The 17434-nt window shown below is 45.5% G+C and overlaps 1 protein-coding gene across 1 annotated transcript in view; it reads left to right on the top strand.

Moving 5' to 3' along the window:
* The window catches only part of LOC128843516 (scavenger receptor cysteine-rich type 1 protein M130-like), a 183027-nt gene that overhangs the window by 11840 nt on the left and 153753 nt on the right, over positions 1-17434 (top strand). The window contains 7 exon segments of the mRNA XM_054040396.1: positions 2700-3014; positions 3258-3555; positions 6943-7049; positions 7129-7443; positions 12317-12625; positions 13194-13256; positions 13343-13657. Of these exon segments, the coding sequence (XP_053896371.1) occupies positions 2700-3014; positions 3258-3555; positions 6943-7049; positions 7129-7443; positions 12317-12625; positions 13194-13256; positions 13343-13657 (1722 nt within the window).

Raw genomic sequence — 17434 nt, 5'->3', positions numbered from 1 at the left:
TGAAAAGGGGAGCCCTGATGAACAGAGAGGGAGAGGCAGGGTCTGCAGGGAAGGAGATTGAAACCCAGTCCCCAGAAGCAGGGGTACCTGGGATAGGTTGGCCAGCCCAGGTTTTGAGAGAAATGCTGAGGATTAGCTAAGACATATTCTTATTGGCCTTTAGTTGCTTTAATACTTTTCTCTCTGGTCACTGTGTTCCTATGGATACATAAATAATATCACTCTCCTGGGCCTGGTACTAGTCAATATTTTCATTAATGATTTGGATAGTGGAGTAGAGAATAAACTCATAAAATGTGTGGATGACACAAACCTGGGAGGGGTCACAAGTTCTTTGGATGAGAGTATTAGAATTCATAATGACCTTGATACATTGGAGAATTGGTTTGAAATCAGCAAATTAAAATTCAGTAAAGACAAGTACAAAGTACTAGACTTAGGAAGGAAAAATCAAATGCAAAAAATCCAAAATGGGGAATAACTGACTAGGCAGCAGTACTGCAGAAAATGTTCTGGGGTTATATTGGATCACAGACTGAAATGGGTGATGCTGTTTTGAAAACAGGAAATGTCATTCTGGATTTTATTAACAGAATTGCCCTATGTAAAACACAGGAGGTAATTGTCCTGCTGTACTCAGCACTGGTGAGGCCTCAGCTGGAGCACTGTGTCCAGTTTTGGGCTCTCTCTCTTCGATGGGTAGGACAAGAAGTAATGCACTTAGATTGCAGCAACGGAGAGTCAAGTCAGATATTAGGAAAAACTTTCTAACTCTAAGGATAGTTAAGTACTGGAAAAAGGTACCAAGGGAGGTTGTGGAATCCCCGTTGTGACATTGCACTCCATATGTTTCATGGAAATATGCTTATGAGCGTGAATATGATGTAACTGGAATATGCTTTATGCAAAAGTCTCCTGTAAGGTATCATAACAAAAGTTATAAACTACTGAATATATTCCTCCTATTTGTATAGAAATATGATATAACTCTGAGGTCCTATTGTAATTATGCAAAGTGTGGGCCATTAATGGTGGTTTAGAATCTCGATGTCTCCTATTGACTCGGACAATTGGTTGTTGATGGTTTATTTACCTGCAAGCCTTCCTGTGTACCTGTGGGCCAGCCTGTGGATAATGAAGAATGAGGTCTCAAAGGACATGTCCCCATGTCACATGATACTGGAATTCATTGTAAATCTGGTACTTTTCTATTTAGAAGGAGGGATGGGGACCCAGAGAGACAAAAAAGATTCCCGCCTTGTACCAAAGCTATATAAAGGGGAGGAGCAGGACAGAGGGGGCTGCCAGGCATGAGACAGCCCCTGGTTTCCACCTAAGATGTCTGCTGGAACTAATAAGGACTATACCAGGGGAAAGGATTGGGCCCAGACTAGGGAGGAGTCTAGTCTGTGAAAGAAGCTTATTGGAACATCTTTGAGGGTGAGATTTTACCTGTGATCGGTTTCTTAATGTATTAGGCTTAGATTTGCGTGTTTTTGGTTTATTTTGCTGGGTGACTTACTTTGTTCTGTCTGTTATTACTTGAAACCACTTAAATCCTACTTCTTATACTTAATAAAATCACTTTTGTTTATTAATGAACCCAGAGTAAGTGATTAATACCTGGGGGAGCAAACAGCTGTGCATATCTCTCTATCAGTGATATAGAGGGTGAACAATTCATGAGTTTACCTTCTATAAGCTTTATACAGAATAAAATGGATTTATTTGGGTTTGGATCCCATTGGGAAATGGGTGTCTGGGTGCTGGAGACAGGTGACCTGCTGAGCAGTTTTTGGTTGAAGTCTGCAGCTTTTGGAGTGTGAACCAGACCTGGGTCTGTGTTGCAGCAGACGAGCGTGTCTGACTCAACAAGGCAGGGTTCTGGAGTTCCAAGCTGGCAGGGAAAATGGGCTCAGAGGTAATTTCAGATCATCAAGTGGCAGTCCGAAGAGGGACGGTCCCCTCTGTGACTGAGCCCGTCACACACGTCATTGGTGACTTTTAAGAACAAGTTAGACAAACATATATCTGGGATGGACTAGGTATACTTAAACCTGTCTTGGTGTGGGGGGATGGATTAGCTGACTTCATGAGGTTCCTTCCAGTCCTCCATTTCTATTTATTCCAAGATTTTATAAGCTATTCAGGCGTGCTGATTTTTTTTTTTTAAAATTCCCTAGTAGATACTGTTTAACATCCTCCTTAGTTACCAATGGACTGCAGAGTGGTTCACCCTCTTCACATAGTATGAATACACATCCTGCTTCTATCCAAAATCAGAAATGTTTCTTGAACACTTCTGCCTTATTTGCATTATTATAAACTATTTTACCATCTCCATTTGTAATGGGTCTACACCTTTGTTAGGATTTGTTTGTTTGTCTTTGCTCCTAATATACTTTAAAAAATTCTCAGTATTGGTCTTAGCCCTGCCAACTATTGAGTTTTACCTGATAGCTTTAGTTTCCCTTATTGATTTTCTACATCTCATAACTTCTAATGTATATTGATTGCTATTAAATTCCCCTCTTTCCATTTGTTGTAAAAAAAACAAAAACAAAAACAAAAAAACACCTCTAATTGCTGCCTGCACTGTCACACTGCATCAGGACGGGCTTTTGGCCAAAGTTCTAAGGCAGAGAACACCTAACTCCTTCAGGCTACTTTGTAATTTTCATCCTTCATTGGCTTTCTAGGACACATTGAGCTCCAGCTGGTTGGAGGGGACAGTGCCTGCTCAGGACGTGTGGAAGTAAGGCATGGAGACACCTGGGCTACAATCTGTGATGCACACTTTGATCTCAAAGCTGCCAGTGTTATCTGTAATGGACTACAGTGTGGAACAGCTCTATCTATCCCAGGAGGAGTTCACTTCGGAGAAGGACATGGACCAATCTGGACTGAGGAATTCCACTGTGTAGGGAATGAGTCACACCTCATCTACTGTCCCAGGGTATCACATGTGATTCAGACGTGCTCACATGCAAATGATGCCAGCACCATATGCTCACGTAAGAATTTGGCACAATGTCTCTAAAATCCTAGTGTTGTGTATTCTAGAGTAGGGTGCAGCAATAAAATGATCTCACGCTGTAGGGAGCTGGGATAATAGAGCTGCTCTCAGCTTCTAGTAAAACCTAAACAATCCAATATAATGGGAATGGGCTCAATCCCCCCGACTTTCCTTTTCTTTATTATTTAATATAAAGTATCTTAAATGCTCCCTCTCTAAACCCTTTCTCCCTTCTCCCCAGGGCACACATGGTTCTGGCTGGTGAACGGCAGCTCAGAGTGCTCAGGGAGGGTGGAGATCCAGGTTCTTGGTGCCTGGGGAACCCTCTGTGACTCACGCTGGGATTTACCGGATGCCAACGTTCTCTGTCATCAGCTCGACTGCGGATTTGCTGTATCAGCCCCAGGAGGAGGGTACTTTGGGAAGGGAACTGGCTCTGTCTGGACAGACACATTTCACTGTAAAGGGACTGAAACCCATTTGGGCCATTGCCCTGTTACTGCTCTGGGGGCCTCTCAGTGCTCACGATAATGACGCCAGTGTGATTTGCTCAGGTAAGTGCAGGAGAGATGCTGGATTAATGACACCTGCCCCTCAGTGTGTGATACTGTCCCCAGAGCAGGGAAACTTCAGGGCATGGCAAGGGAAGGGGGAGCTAGATCCTAAACCATGTCCAATAACAACTAATATATTACAAGTAAAAGTAAAAAGTATTATCACAAAATAATAGTTATGACTAGGGAAAGCCCTGGATTTTCCAGGAAGAGCTTGAGCAAAAGTTTGTGTGTGCAGGGCAGTAAAGCAGGGACAGAATTTCTCCTTAAGAGTTTCATAAATCTCACCAACTCACTGTCCCCATCCTTTTTTAAAATCATTACTCTGGTAGTTACAGGGGGAACCACCCCCTATATGGATGTTGCTTCACACTGTCTATTATAAAATATTCTCAGCACCTTTTTCAGAAGCTCTCGTGTCTTCATTGATTGTAGCAGGCCTTTGCAATTTGGCAAGGGGTCAGTGCCAGGAAAGCACCTCCCCTTGCTTCAGTGAAATTCCTTCCATTTTGGCTGAAATATAAACTGCTGAAAATAACAATTTCCTTTTTCTCACATAAGTACCTGAGGATATTTTTGGTAGCATGCCACAAAGAAAATAGTACTTTCTCGCACTGTAAAAATAAAAATAAAAAAATTCACACCTTTCCAGTTGAAAAAAGTTCAGGAGTGTTGTTCCCTACTTTCTGATACTTTTTTCAATCTGTTTATAGTGGGAAAAACAGGGGGGAAATAACAAGGGAGAAAATGCAGGAGAATCTGTAAACTATAAAATGAAAATGGAAAACTGATTTTTTGTTTCCAAAACCTGAAATGAAACAACATTTTAATTAGAATCTAAACAATAATTATCATTCAATTTCCAAAAGTCAAAATCTTGGTTCTTTTTTCAAAAAATATCCAGAGAAAAACTGAAATATTGCATTTGAAATACTTCATAGGAAAAAATTAGCGGTTTTCAACCAGCTCTAATATTTACCTTACATACAAAAAAAAAAAAAAGAGAGAGAGAGAGGTGGGGGCTCGAGCTGGTTTTGCATTGCGTTATTGAAACGGAACCCCTAGATACAGAACCCAGCCCTTGTTGCTGCCAACTTAGATGGGCAGAAGGGTTACACTTACATATAAAAAGAGAGAGAGAGAGAGAGAGGAGAGAAAAGGATAATGTTATTTAGTGAAAGTCAAATACTCAAAATTTAGGAAATACCAGCGGTAAGGTTGTCTGTACATTGCTAATTCTCCTGCCCCCTTATGCAGATACATTATGATACAGTCTAATTTCAGGCACACATATTATTTGTTCCACTCAGCTCCTGCATCATTGACTGCACTGGGTGGCTGCTGCCCATGGAAACATTTTCAAAAGCACCAAGTGATTTAGGGACTTAACTTCCAATTTCATAAGTCACTTAGGAGCTCCAGTACCATGGAGACTTCAGCATCTGTTTGCCTAGGTCCCATTTGCAAAGGGGACTTAGGCTCCTGGTCACTTAGGTGTTTTTGGAAGTTTTACCTCAGATGATTAAAGCCAAAGTTTCCAAAGTCTCCTCTAACTTGGGGTGGTGGGACACCAACCGGAGACCTCCCAGAGCCTGATTCTTCAGAGCACTCCACCATTTCTGTAGCACTTGATGTGTTCAAAGTACTGTCCAGACATTGATCCTCACAAAGCTCCTGGGCAGTAGGTGGGATTATTATCACCTCCATTTTACAGATGGTGAAAGTGAGGGTATGTGAGGCCTTGCTCAGGTCACTCAGAACTGTCAGACACGGTTACTGCTCTGCCTCAGCAAGTGAGAGCTTTGTGCTGCTCAGCTATTGTCAGCTCTCTGCCACACCAGCTCGCCTGCCCGGCTAGCAACGCCTCAGGATTCTGCCAGTCCAAACCTCGCCTTACCGGGAGCCATCAGTGAACCCCAGTGCCCGAGTTCCCCAGAGCCGTCATTCGGCCGCGGTCAGTCCCTCTCACTGGGTACTCACAGAAGTTATCAAGTGCGCTGCCTCCAAAGAGATACCAGCCTGCTAGTTTGGCTGAGGATTTTACCTTCAGTTTTCTACAGAGCACTGGGATGGTTTTGTAATAAAACTAGAGTGAATCTATTAACAAAGAACAAATATTTAAGGAATAATAATTAGGAATAGAAGACACAGGTATAATAAGTAAAACAAAACAAAACATGCTTTCTAGTGACTAAAGCGTAACTCCATCAAGTTACAGTCTCTGTCTAAGCAGATTTTTCACCTAGTCAGTTCCAGCTACTCTTGTTTTCCAGACCAAGAAGATCCACTTTACATGAGCTCAAAGAGCGCTGCTCCCCCTTTGACCCTGAGGTGACAGATAACAAAATGGCTTTTTGCCTCTGCTCAAATCTTCCCAAAGTTCATTCACCCTGTTTGAAGAGGCAGGAAGGTTTCCTGGGGGTGCAGCCTCCATCCCCCATCGAGATTGTTAAGGGGTCATCGTCCCCTACTTGTTTGCCCAATGGCTTTGTTTACCTTACACATAAATGGACTTTTCTTTCTCTTTGCTCTCACCTTGCTTAATTTACATTGGAGACACAGTTAATCCAGCGAAACAACAGCCCTTTGTTTAGGGCACCTGGGCTTAGGCACACATTATAGGAACATATTTCCAGCACACATCTATCGTTCTTTAAACCTCACCCATTCATGCATCACACAACAATATGAATGACCGGTGTGATAGCAGTTTGCATAACACAACACCTTTTAGATGCCGATTTCAACACCTCTGGCTTAGGGCAATGAGCGTGTCAGGCCAGAAGAGAGTTGTGGTATGGAGTGTGCTCTGAGGGTTGGCTCTGGGGAACTCCCTGGGCCACAGATACGTCTACACTCCGTGCTGGGCATGTAATTCCCAGCTCAAGGAACTTGGCACACTAAAAATAGAGTGTAGCTGTGAGCCTAGCATCTCCCAGGATATGCTAACAAGACACTCTGCCCAGCAGTGTGTTACAATCCTTATAGCACCCTCCACTTAGAGATTCAAAAAAACAACATTTTCTGCATAGGTTACTCCTTTTAACTACGTGGCATCCTCTGAGTTAGAAACAGTTCATAATTTCTTACACACTGTGCATTATTTCTAGTATATAACCAGGAGTGTTATTCAGTGTGTTTCCCATCTCTCCTGAGCCCAGGTCACTCTGAATCACTCAGACTGCTGAATGGAGAGAGCCGGTGCGACGGGAGAGTTGAGATTTCCCTCCGTGGTGTGTGGAGCAGAGTGCTGGATGATCAGTGGGACATGGACGATGCCAGCGTGGTGTGCAGACAGCTCCAGTGCGGAGCCGCTGAGAAAGCTTATAACCCCCCTAAGTCTGAGCAAGGAACGGGCCCTGTGGGGCTGAGAAGGGTCCAGTGTGCAGGAAACGAGACTCATCTGATTCTCTGTGACAAATCCACATCTGAGGCAGCCCAGCCAGGAATTGCTGAGGACGTTGGAGTTGTTTGCTCAGGTGATTCATTTCCAAATCTCACAAACAGTTTCTGTTCAGTAGGAAAATACATATTAACAGCTGGGATTTATCTCTGCAGGGAGCAGACAGATCAGACTGGTGAATGGGGCAGGTCGCTGTGCCGGGAGAATGGAGATTTATTACAATGGCAGCTGGGGGACAGTCTGTGATGATTCCTGGGATCTGTTAGACTCCAATGTTGTTTAAAAACAACTGGGATGTGGACATGCCATCAGTGCAACTGTCTCTGCTCATTATGGGCAAGGATCCGGGCCGATCTGGCTGGATGATGTGAACTGCTCTGGGAATGAGTCCGATCTCTGGGCATGTCCTTCCAGGGTCTGGGGCCAGCACAACTGCAGACTCAAAGAGGATGCGGGAGTTCTCTGCTCAGGTCTGTTCTGTGAATGCTCTTGTGAGGGATTTAATGAAGGGGGCAGATGTTTATGCAGATCACTGTGAATGATACTCTACCTGACTGTTTCTGCCTCCCTTTCCCTTGTATAACTACCTACCAATGTCTCCAATCATTAGAAAGTCCTCAGCTCCCACCCAGCATTACTGGAGATATTGCAAGATTTCCCTAATGTTAGAATGCTGCGTCTCAGGTATCTGAAGGAGACTGTATCATAGCAAATAGTGACTAAAAAGGATTTAGGGTCCCAGTGGAGAAATAACTGAACATGCGCTCCCAGTGCCGTGTGTGGCAAAATGGGCTAATGTGAACCTTGGATGTATAAACAGGGGAGTAGTGAGTAGGAGGGAGGACTAAATTTTACTGTTGTGTATGGCACTGCTGAGATAGATACTGGAATACTGTGTCCAGTTCTGATATCCAGAAAAAATTGGAGAGGGAGCAGAGAAGAGCCACAAAAGTGATCTAATGGCTTTAATAAAAGCCTTACATTGAGAGATTTAAGATGCTGAATCTGTTTAGCTTAGCAAAATGATCAAGAGGTGACTTGATTACAGTGCATAAGTTCCTTCACAAGGAGAACATACACTTACTAAAGGGCTCTTTAATCTAATGGAGGAAGGCAGAACAAGAGTCGATGGCTGGAAGCTGAAACCAGACAAATTCACATCAGAAATAAGGCCCAGGTTTTTAACAGGGGGGGGCGGGGGGTGATTAACCATCAGAACAAACTACCAGGGAAATGGGGCATTCTGCATCTCTTAAAGTCTTCCTGTCTTGACCGGATGCCTTTCTGGAAGTGATGCTTACGTCAAACTCAAGTTATTAGGCTCTATGCAGCTGTTTTACAGAAGGTCAAACTATTTGATCTCATGATCCCTGTCGCGCTGTCTGGAGTGGCTCACAGCTCTGAGTGCCCACCTCAGGGCAGATGGTGAGAATTGAAATCCCTGACTATTATTGAGTTCTTAATTTTGATACCCTCTCTAATTTCCCTTAGCATTTCATCATCACTATCACTGTCCTGGTCAGGTGGTCGATAATAGATCCCGAATGTTTTACACTTATTAGAGCATGACATTACTATCCATAGAGATTCTATGGAACATGTGGATTCACTTAAGATTTTTACTTCATTTGATTCTACATTTTCTTTCACATATAGTGCCACTGCTGCCCTCCCCTTCCCCCCGCACGACCTGTTCTATCCTTCCAATATATTTTGTACCCCGAATGATTGTGTCCCATTGATTGCTCTCAGTCCACCAGGTTTCTGTGATGCCTATTATATCAATATCCTCCTTTATCACTAGGCACTCTAGTTCGCCCATCTTATTATTTAGACTTCTAGCATTTGTGTACAAGCATTTTAAAAACTTGTCACTGTTTATTTGTCTGCTCTTTTCTGATGTGTCCAATTCTTTACATGAATGTTTCTCATCTGAGCTGGCCCTTACATTATCCTCTTCCATCCTCTGCTCCTGACTATAACCTAGAGAATAGACTCTCCTCTAAGAGAAGTCTCTGTCCGATCCACGTGCTCCTCTGCAGCAGACGGCTTTCCCCCATCTCCTAGTATAAAAACTGCTCTGCAACCTTTTTAATGTTAAGTGCCAGCAGTCTGGTTCCACTTTGGTTTAGGTGGAGCCCATCTCTCCTGTATAGGCTCCCCCCATTCCAAAAGTTTCCCCAGTTCCTAATGAATCTAAACCCCTCCTCTCTACACCATCGTCTCATCCAGGTATTGAGACTCTGAAGCTCTGCCTGCCTACCTGGCCCTGCGTGTGGAACTGGGAGCATTTCTGAGAATGCCACCATAGAGGTCCTGGACTTCAGTCTCTTCCCTAGCAGCCTAAATTTGGCCTCCGGGACGTCTCTCCTACCCTTCCCTATGTCATTGGTACCTGCATGTACCACGACCACCGGCGCCTCCCCAGCACTACACATAAGTCTATCCAGATGCCTCGAGAGATCCGCAACCTTCGCACCAGGCAGGAAAGTCACAATACAGTTCTCCCGGTCATCACAAACCCAGCTATCGATGTTTCTAATGATTGAATCTCCTATTACTAACACCTGCCTTTTCCTAGTGACTGGAGTTCCCTCCCCCGCAGAGGTATCCTCAGTGCGAGAGGATACCCTAACACCATCTGGAAGGAGGGTCCCAACTATGGGAAGATTTCCCTCTGCTCCCGTTGATTGCCCTGCTTCCCTGGGCCTTTCATCCTCCTCAACAGCGCAGGGGCTGTCTGACTGGAGGTGGGACAATTCTACAGTGTCCCGGAAAGCCTCATCAACACCCCTCTGCCTCCCTTAGCTCCTCCAGTTCTGCCACCCTGGCCTCCAAAGTCCGTACGTGGTCTCTGAGGGCCAGGAGCTCCTTGCACCGAATGCACACATACGCCACCCACCCACAGGGCAGGTAATCATACATGCTGCAGTCAGTGCAATAAACTGGATAGCCCCCACTCTGCTGCTGGGCTTCTGCCTGCATTGTCTCCTGCAGCTATCTAGATAATGAAAGGGTTTTGTTTAAATCAAGAAGTTTTGAATGTAATTTAGTTTACAGGTTTTAAAGAACAGCAAGTGAACCTTGCCCCCTTCCCACTCCCCTTCCGAACTCCCTTGCAAAACTCCCTGTTAGCAGCCCCTAGAGGTACCTCTTTCCCCGATGCGGCAGCTCCGTGGCCAGGAGAGAGATGCCTCTCCCCGGCCATGGCAGATCCAGGGCTGGGGCCGGGGAGAGGCACCAGTCCCCGGCCGCAGGAACTCCAGGGCTGGGAAAGAGGTGCCTCTCCAGCCCAGGCCCCTGTGGCTGCGTGTCTATGCGGCCCTTGATAGCCTGCTGCGCGGACACATGACCGCGCAGCTTAGAGGAAACTTAGTCCTGGATCACTATATCTATCTTATCATGGAGTCACAGACAGTCCCCTTAGACTCTCCAGTCAATCTTGTCACCCGAACAAATTGGACTTAGTTATTGTCAAGGTTCCTTCCCCACTCTGAACTTTAGGGTACAGATGTGGGGGCCTGCATGAAAACTTCTAAGCTTAATTACCAGCTTAGATCTGCTTTTGCTGCTACCACCCAAATGATTGATGAGTTATTTGGGAAACTCTGTCTTCCCCCAAAAAACCTGTCCCTCCCTGGATAGCCTTGGGAGACTCTTCCACCAATTCCCTGGTGAACACCGATCCAAACCCCTTGGATCTTAACACAAGGAAAAATCAATCAGGTTCTTAAAAAGAAGGCTTTTAATTAAAGAAAGAAAGGTAAAAATCATCTCTGTAAAATCAGGATGGAAAATGACTTTAGAGGGTAATCAGATTCAAAGAGCCCAGAGGAACCCCCTCTAGCCTTAAGTTCAAACCTACAGCAAACAGAGATAAACACTCTAGCAAAAGGTACATTTACAAGTTGAGAAAACAAAGATAAAACTAACACGCCTTGCCTGTCTGTACTTACAAGTTTGAAATACGAGAGACTTGTTCAGAAAGATTTGGAGATCATGGATTGATGTCTGGTCCCTCTTAGTCCCAAGAGCGAACACCCACCAAAAGCAAAGAGCAAAAACAAAAGCCTTCCCCCCACCAAGGTTTGAAAGTATCTTGTCCCCTTATTGGTCCTTTGGGTCAGGTGTCAGCCAGGTTACCTGAGCTTCTTAACCCTTTACAGGCAAAAGGTCTTTGGAGTCTCTGGCCAGGACGGATTACACAGTATTGTACACAGGAGGGCTGTTACCCTTCCCTTTATAGTTATGACAGTTATAATTGATCATTTACACCACAAATCACACTGCATTCAGGTTGCAAGAGACAAGACACTTACCCCAGACCAGCTGGTACCCTAGATCTTACACTAAAGACAATGCCTGTAGCCAATCCTGTAATAAACTATGTGCAGGTTTATTAACTAGGAAAAAAGAAATAAAAGAGTTATTTACAAGTTAAAGCAAACGAACATCTACACACAAATGAGTTACCATTTACATCCTAGGAGTGACAGAGTTGTAGTGATCTGTCAGTTCCAAATGTCCTTCAGCGCTGACCCAGGGGTAATCCTTGGGGTCTCTGGCTTCAGTTTGGTGTCTCTAGCCTTGTCATAGTTCAAACAGCCAAAAAGATGAAACATCTTCACATCTACTATTTTTATTTCTCTCTTCCAGCCTTCAAAGCGATGGGACGAGGCCTTCTGCATGTACTGCTCCCTGGGTGCGATAAGGCCATTAACCAGTCCTTTATATTGTGATGATCCTTGATGGCCCATCTGGTTTTGATAGTTCGTGGGGATGGATGGGGGGATCATTCCCGTGCCTGAGTTCACAAGTTCAGAGCAAGCATTTTCAAACTTATAAAGCAAAACTTACATATTTTCTTGTAGCATGGACCACATACATTACCAGTGAGATTAATGCCTGCAGCAACTAACCACCATTTCATAGAGTTTAAGCACAAACTACATTCTTACAAGACTAATACCTGTTCTGGGCAAAACTAACAAACAGGTGACCTGGTCTGGTCTCCAGCTACGAGATTGTCAGTTCTCAGTTAAGGCCTGCAGCCTGGGCAAGAGCTGGCATCTGGCCTGCCAATGTCACAATCCTTCCTGGCCTTAATCTATTACAATCTGTATGTAGCTGCTGGTAAATGGTGGCCTTCCAGAGACGCCCACTGTATGTCTAAGGGGCCTGTGGTCTCTAAAAGAGTCTCTAATTCTTGGAGTGGTTCTCTAGCAGTTACTCCTGCAGAATGATGCACAGGATCGTTAGCCATCGCTGGGATTTCACTCTTCACACCCCAGTTCATTTCAGAATCAAATGATTTAAATTCCCTTTTTGTGCATTTGCTTCTAGAATTCACAGATCTGAGGCTGGTGAGCGACAGTGACTGTGCTGGGCGGCTGGAGGTTTTCTACAATGGGACGTGGGGCAGTGTTTGCTCCAATCAGATGTCTGGAGTCACTGCAGCAATTGTCTGCAAACAGCTGAACTGTGGAGATGGAGGATATATTTCAGGAGGATCTGAATATGGAAAGGGTCCCACATGGCTGGACCACGTTGCATGCAGTGAGCAGCACCGCTCCCTCTGGCAGTGCCCATCAGACCATTGGAATCCAAAGTCCTGTGATAACCGAGCAGAAGAGACCCATATTTCTTGCACTGGTAATTCTGAAACTACCAGCATGTGCACATGCACACACACATGTACGTGATATGTTCAATAAATTGAAGGGTTAGGATAGAACTTGTTGTTGTTCACATCTCAGTGTAGACAGATGTAAATTCTTAACACAAGATACGAACATATTTTCACAGTCTTTTATAGGTATAAGCATTTGTCTGATTAACAACAAACATGGAAGTTAATCAATTAATTATAAAAGAGACCTGTGTTATACAGTGCGATAAGGTAGTGTGAGATCCTAGAAAAGCCTCTCCCTAGAGACCGTCATTAGGCAGCTCTGTGGTTATTAATCCTTTTGGGATGAACAATCAGAGATGGGCCCAGGCTGTGCAGTTTGGGTCAAGACTGGAATCCCCCACAAGACTGGGTGCATGTCAGCCTGTTTCTCAGTAACAACTGATAGCAAATTAATTTGGTATTAAATGACCTAGAGTTCACATTTCAGTTCATACAGTGCTGAAATTAGGGGTTAGAAATACAGATAAATTCTACTCCTACATCACACACACAACCCAGTGCATTCACCTCAGCTTTTTCTCTCCATAGGAAAAAAAGCAAAACCAACTCAGACCCTGTTCACCGAGTGCCCGAACTCTACAAGTTGCACAGGTATCTCTGCTTCTCACTGTGTCACTCTTGGTCCCTAAGGACTTTCCCAGCTGTCCCAGTAACATTAGAGGTTTCTGCATTTCCAGACAGGGAGAAGTTACGTGTTGTGGGAAGAGAGCACGGATGCTTGGGGAGAGTGGAGGTTTGGTACCGTGGCTCCTGGGGAACAGTTTGTGATGACTCCTGGGACATGGCGGATGCTAATGTTGTGTGCAAACAACTGGGCTGTGGATCTGCTGTATCTGCCCCGGGCGAGGCTGCATTCGGTGAGGGGACTGGTCCCATCTGGGTGGAGACGTTGAATTGCAGAGGGACAGAGTCATCTCTCTGGGACTGTCCTGCCAAGCCCTGGGGTGACAGCAACTGTGGTCATAAGGAAGATGCTGCAGTGAATTGCTCAGGTGAGTGACAGGAGATGTTTCTGCTACATGCTGTAATTTTCAGGGACATGGATGGATCAGCCCACCCCCCTATCCCTTTGTTCCCAGACCAGGACCTCTCATCTCCTGTGTGCAGGAGAATCATGGATGCTGTGAGGTGGAACCTTTGTGGGGTCAGATTGTCTCAGGCATCAGCCCACATAACCCCTGCATCCATCACTGGCCCCAGTGTGCTGGTTTGTTACTAGAGTCCTCATTGCTGCACAGAGCACAAGGGACTTGGGCCCTAAATCACTAACAAACAGGCCCTGTGCTGCTGTGAGGGAGTTTGTGGAGGTGACAGCTGGAGACAACCTGGGACTCTCAGTGGAGAGGTTCCCCCCGGGAACAGACACGTCACCTTCCACTCGCTCCAGGCTCCAACTCTCCTCCCTTTCCCTTTGCAGGTCTGACAGAGAGGACAGATTCTCCAAATACCCCAGGTAAAGCATCCCCCTCCTCCTATCAAGGGTTAAATTTCCCTGGGGCTGGGTCACAGAGGGAGGAGCTGTAAGCTGCAGCCTGAGGGAAAAGCTCCTTTCCATGGCCTGTGACATCTGAGGGGGAAGGACACCCGGGTGGGAGCTGCAGGCCCTGCTGAGCAGGAGGATTTCTATCTGCTGGCTCTAGGGTGACCAGATGTCCTGATTTTATAGGGACAGTTCTGATTTTTGGGTCTTTTTCTTATATAGGCTCCTATTACCCTGCTCCCCCTGTCCCGATTTTTCACATTTGCTGTCTGGTCACCCTAGCTGGCTCCAGCTGACAGGGTAGAGCCTGTGATTTAAACAGCAGCCTGTGAGCTGCCCCCAGGGCGCACAAACTGTGTCCCAGCCCATTACCCTGCTGTCCTGGGCTATGCAGTGAGTGACTGGGGAGCTCCGTGGGGCCCTCTGACTCTCACAGGATAATCTCTCCCTTTTGTCTGTTCATTTCCATCCAGCTCCCCCACGCCGCCCTCTGACTGACAGTGGGAGAGTCACGGTGCCTGTGGTCATCTGCATTATCCTGGGGGCCCTGCTCTGCCTGGTCTTAATCATCCTGGGGGCGCAGGTGCGAAGTGCCAGGGCGCAGCGCAGAGGTGGGTGCTGATTGGTGTCACTGTGTGAAATGCCTCTGCAATAGCAGGGGGGGCTGCAGGGTGTCAGGGTGAGGGGTGATATCGGGCTGGGTGGGGTGGATGGGGGTGCCTGGTAATGCCTCTCTCATTTACTATTTTATTAACTGTTTGGCAATTGAACAGTCCAGTCATGAAATCTGGAGATGATACTAGCTAGGGACCTTTACAGTTTCAGAGATGCTGCATCTGTATCCCCCCCACCCTCCAGTAATCCACTCCAGGAGTGCCTACTCAGGTCTCCAGCCATCACCTGTCTCTGGGTGGGAACCTCCTGTCCCACCTCCTTGTGGCCAGGTGTTTTTAATTCTGCACAGCCCCCTGCCTTCCACTGTGATACCCCAGCAAACCAGCCTGCCCACAGGCCAGCCCCCATGATGTGCTTTCTCCCCAAGGGCTATGAGCAGTGATTTGCCAGCAGTCACAAGTTACCAGCCAGCTCTCTCTCAGCAGCCTGTTAGACGACCGTCTGTCCAATGATTCAGTGTTGGGATCCCCGTGGACAGAAGGTCCTGCCCATTTGCTGAATCAAAATGAAAGCCCTGAGTCTGTTTAAACTCAGCCTTTCATACCAGAAGTCTTTCTTTGTCTCTTGGTCTCTGGTAACCCAGTTTGAACCAGTCTGTATAAACCACCCGGAAGGCTGTTACTTTTCAGGAGTTGTTACAATCTCCATGATTCACCTTAATCACGTCCCCCATCCCCCACCCACACTGTTTTTTCTTCCTGAAGGAGCTGTGGTAACCCTCCCAAATGCAGTAGAACATACATCACAGGGAGGGGTTCTGAATATCATGAGGAGAGACATCATGGAAAAGGAACCTAGAGAAATTGGAAATATTGTCATGAAAAAAAAGTGTATAAAAATCGAGTGGTGGTAAATAGTTGTGAAGAGAGTGATCCAATGGAAAAGACAATCTGAGGAAGGAGAAGTGTGGGAAAGGAGCATTATACTGTATTGTACTCAAAGCTGACACTTGTAGGGGTTTTTACTTCTCTAAAACACTGTACAAATATTAGCTACCAGCTCCTTGGAAAGAAGGTAGAGAACGGGATTGCCATCAACATACGCGTAACATTCACAACTTTGCAGTAAGACTGTCAAGGCTGTATCCCCACTTTGAACTTTAGGGTACAATGTGGGGGCCTGCATGAAGACTTCTAAGCTTAACTACCAGCTTAGCTCTGGTCCGCTGCCACCATCTCAAGCCTAATTCCCTTCCCTGGGAAGCCTTGAGAAACCTTTCACCAATTCCCTGGTGAATACAGATCCAAACCCCTTGGATCTTAAACCAAGGAGAAATTAACCATCCCCCCTTCTTTCTCCCACCAACTCCTGGTGAATACAGATCCAACCCCCTTGGATCTAAAACAAGGAGAAATTAACCATTTCCCCTCCTTCCTTTCACCAACTCCTGGTGAATACAGATCCAACCCCCTTGGATCTAAAAACAAGGAAAATCAATCAGGTTCTTAAAAAGAAGGCTTTTAATTAAAGAAAAAGGTAAAAATCATCTCTGTAAAATCAGTATGGAAATTAACCTTACAGGGTAATCAAATTTAAAGAGCTCAGAGGACTCCCCTCTAGTCTTAGGTTCAAAGTACAGCAAACAAAGATAAACACTCTAGTAAAAGGTACATTTACAAGTTGAGAAAACAAAGGAAAACTAACACGCCTTGCCTGGCTATTTACTTACAAGTTTGAAATAGGAGAGACTTGTTTAGAAAGATGTGGAGAACCTGGATTGATGTCTGGTCCCTCTCAGTCCCGAGAACGAACACACTCCCAAACAAAGAACACAAACAACAACCTTCCCCCCCGCAAGATTTGAAAGTATCTTGTCCCCTTATTGGTCCTTTGGGTCAGGTGTCAGCCAGGTTACCTGAGCTTCTTAACCCTTTACATGGGAAAAGGATTTTGGAGTCTCTGGCCAGGAGGGATTTTATAGTACTGTACACAGGACAGCTGTTACCCTTCCCTTTATAGTTATGACAAAGACAATGACTATAATCAGACCTCATGGTTCAGGGCTTCATCCAGTCACCTGCAGGGGTCAGGAAAGAATTCTGGGAAGCCCCCACATTTGTGTTTTGTTTTGCTTTTTTTTTTTTTGTTTCTTGCCCTCTTCTGAAGCATCACACATTAGCTACAGAGGGATATGTGACACTGGATGGGATGGACCAGTCCACATGCTCAGGTTCAAACCGATAGTCAGATTTGGGATCAGGAAGGAATTTTCCATGAGTTCAGATTGGCAAAAAGGGACCTTAGGTGATTTTCATCTTCCTCTGAACCATGGAGCATGGATCACCTGCCAGGATTATCTAGTCATCTCTCACCTAGTCAGTTCCCTGCCATTGCAGGGATCTTGGGCATTGGTGGTACCTTAATCGCCCCTGCTTTCTGCCTGTGGCACACAAGAGCTTATTCTGCTGAAGTGCTTTAGTCTAAGTGAATCTTTGAACTCAAACCTACGGGTATCTGGGTGAAATGCAGTGGCCTGTGCTATACAGGAGGTCAGACTAGATGGTCTAATGGTCTCTTCTAGCCTTAAACTCAATTAAAAAAAAAGATGTTATCACCATTTTGCAGATAAACACCAGCGTGGGGGAAGAATTATTTAAACTGCTCCAAAGGGGAA

Source organism: Malaclemys terrapin, chromosome 1 (assembly GCF_027887155.1).
Source record: "Malaclemys terrapin pileata isolate rMalTer1 chromosome 1, rMalTer1.hap1, whole genome shotgun sequence".
In the NCBI taxonomy this organism is placed as follows: Eukaryota; Metazoa; Chordata; order Testudines; family Emydidae; genus Malaclemys; species Malaclemys terrapin.
This window is presented reverse-complemented; position numbering and strand designations above follow the sequence as displayed.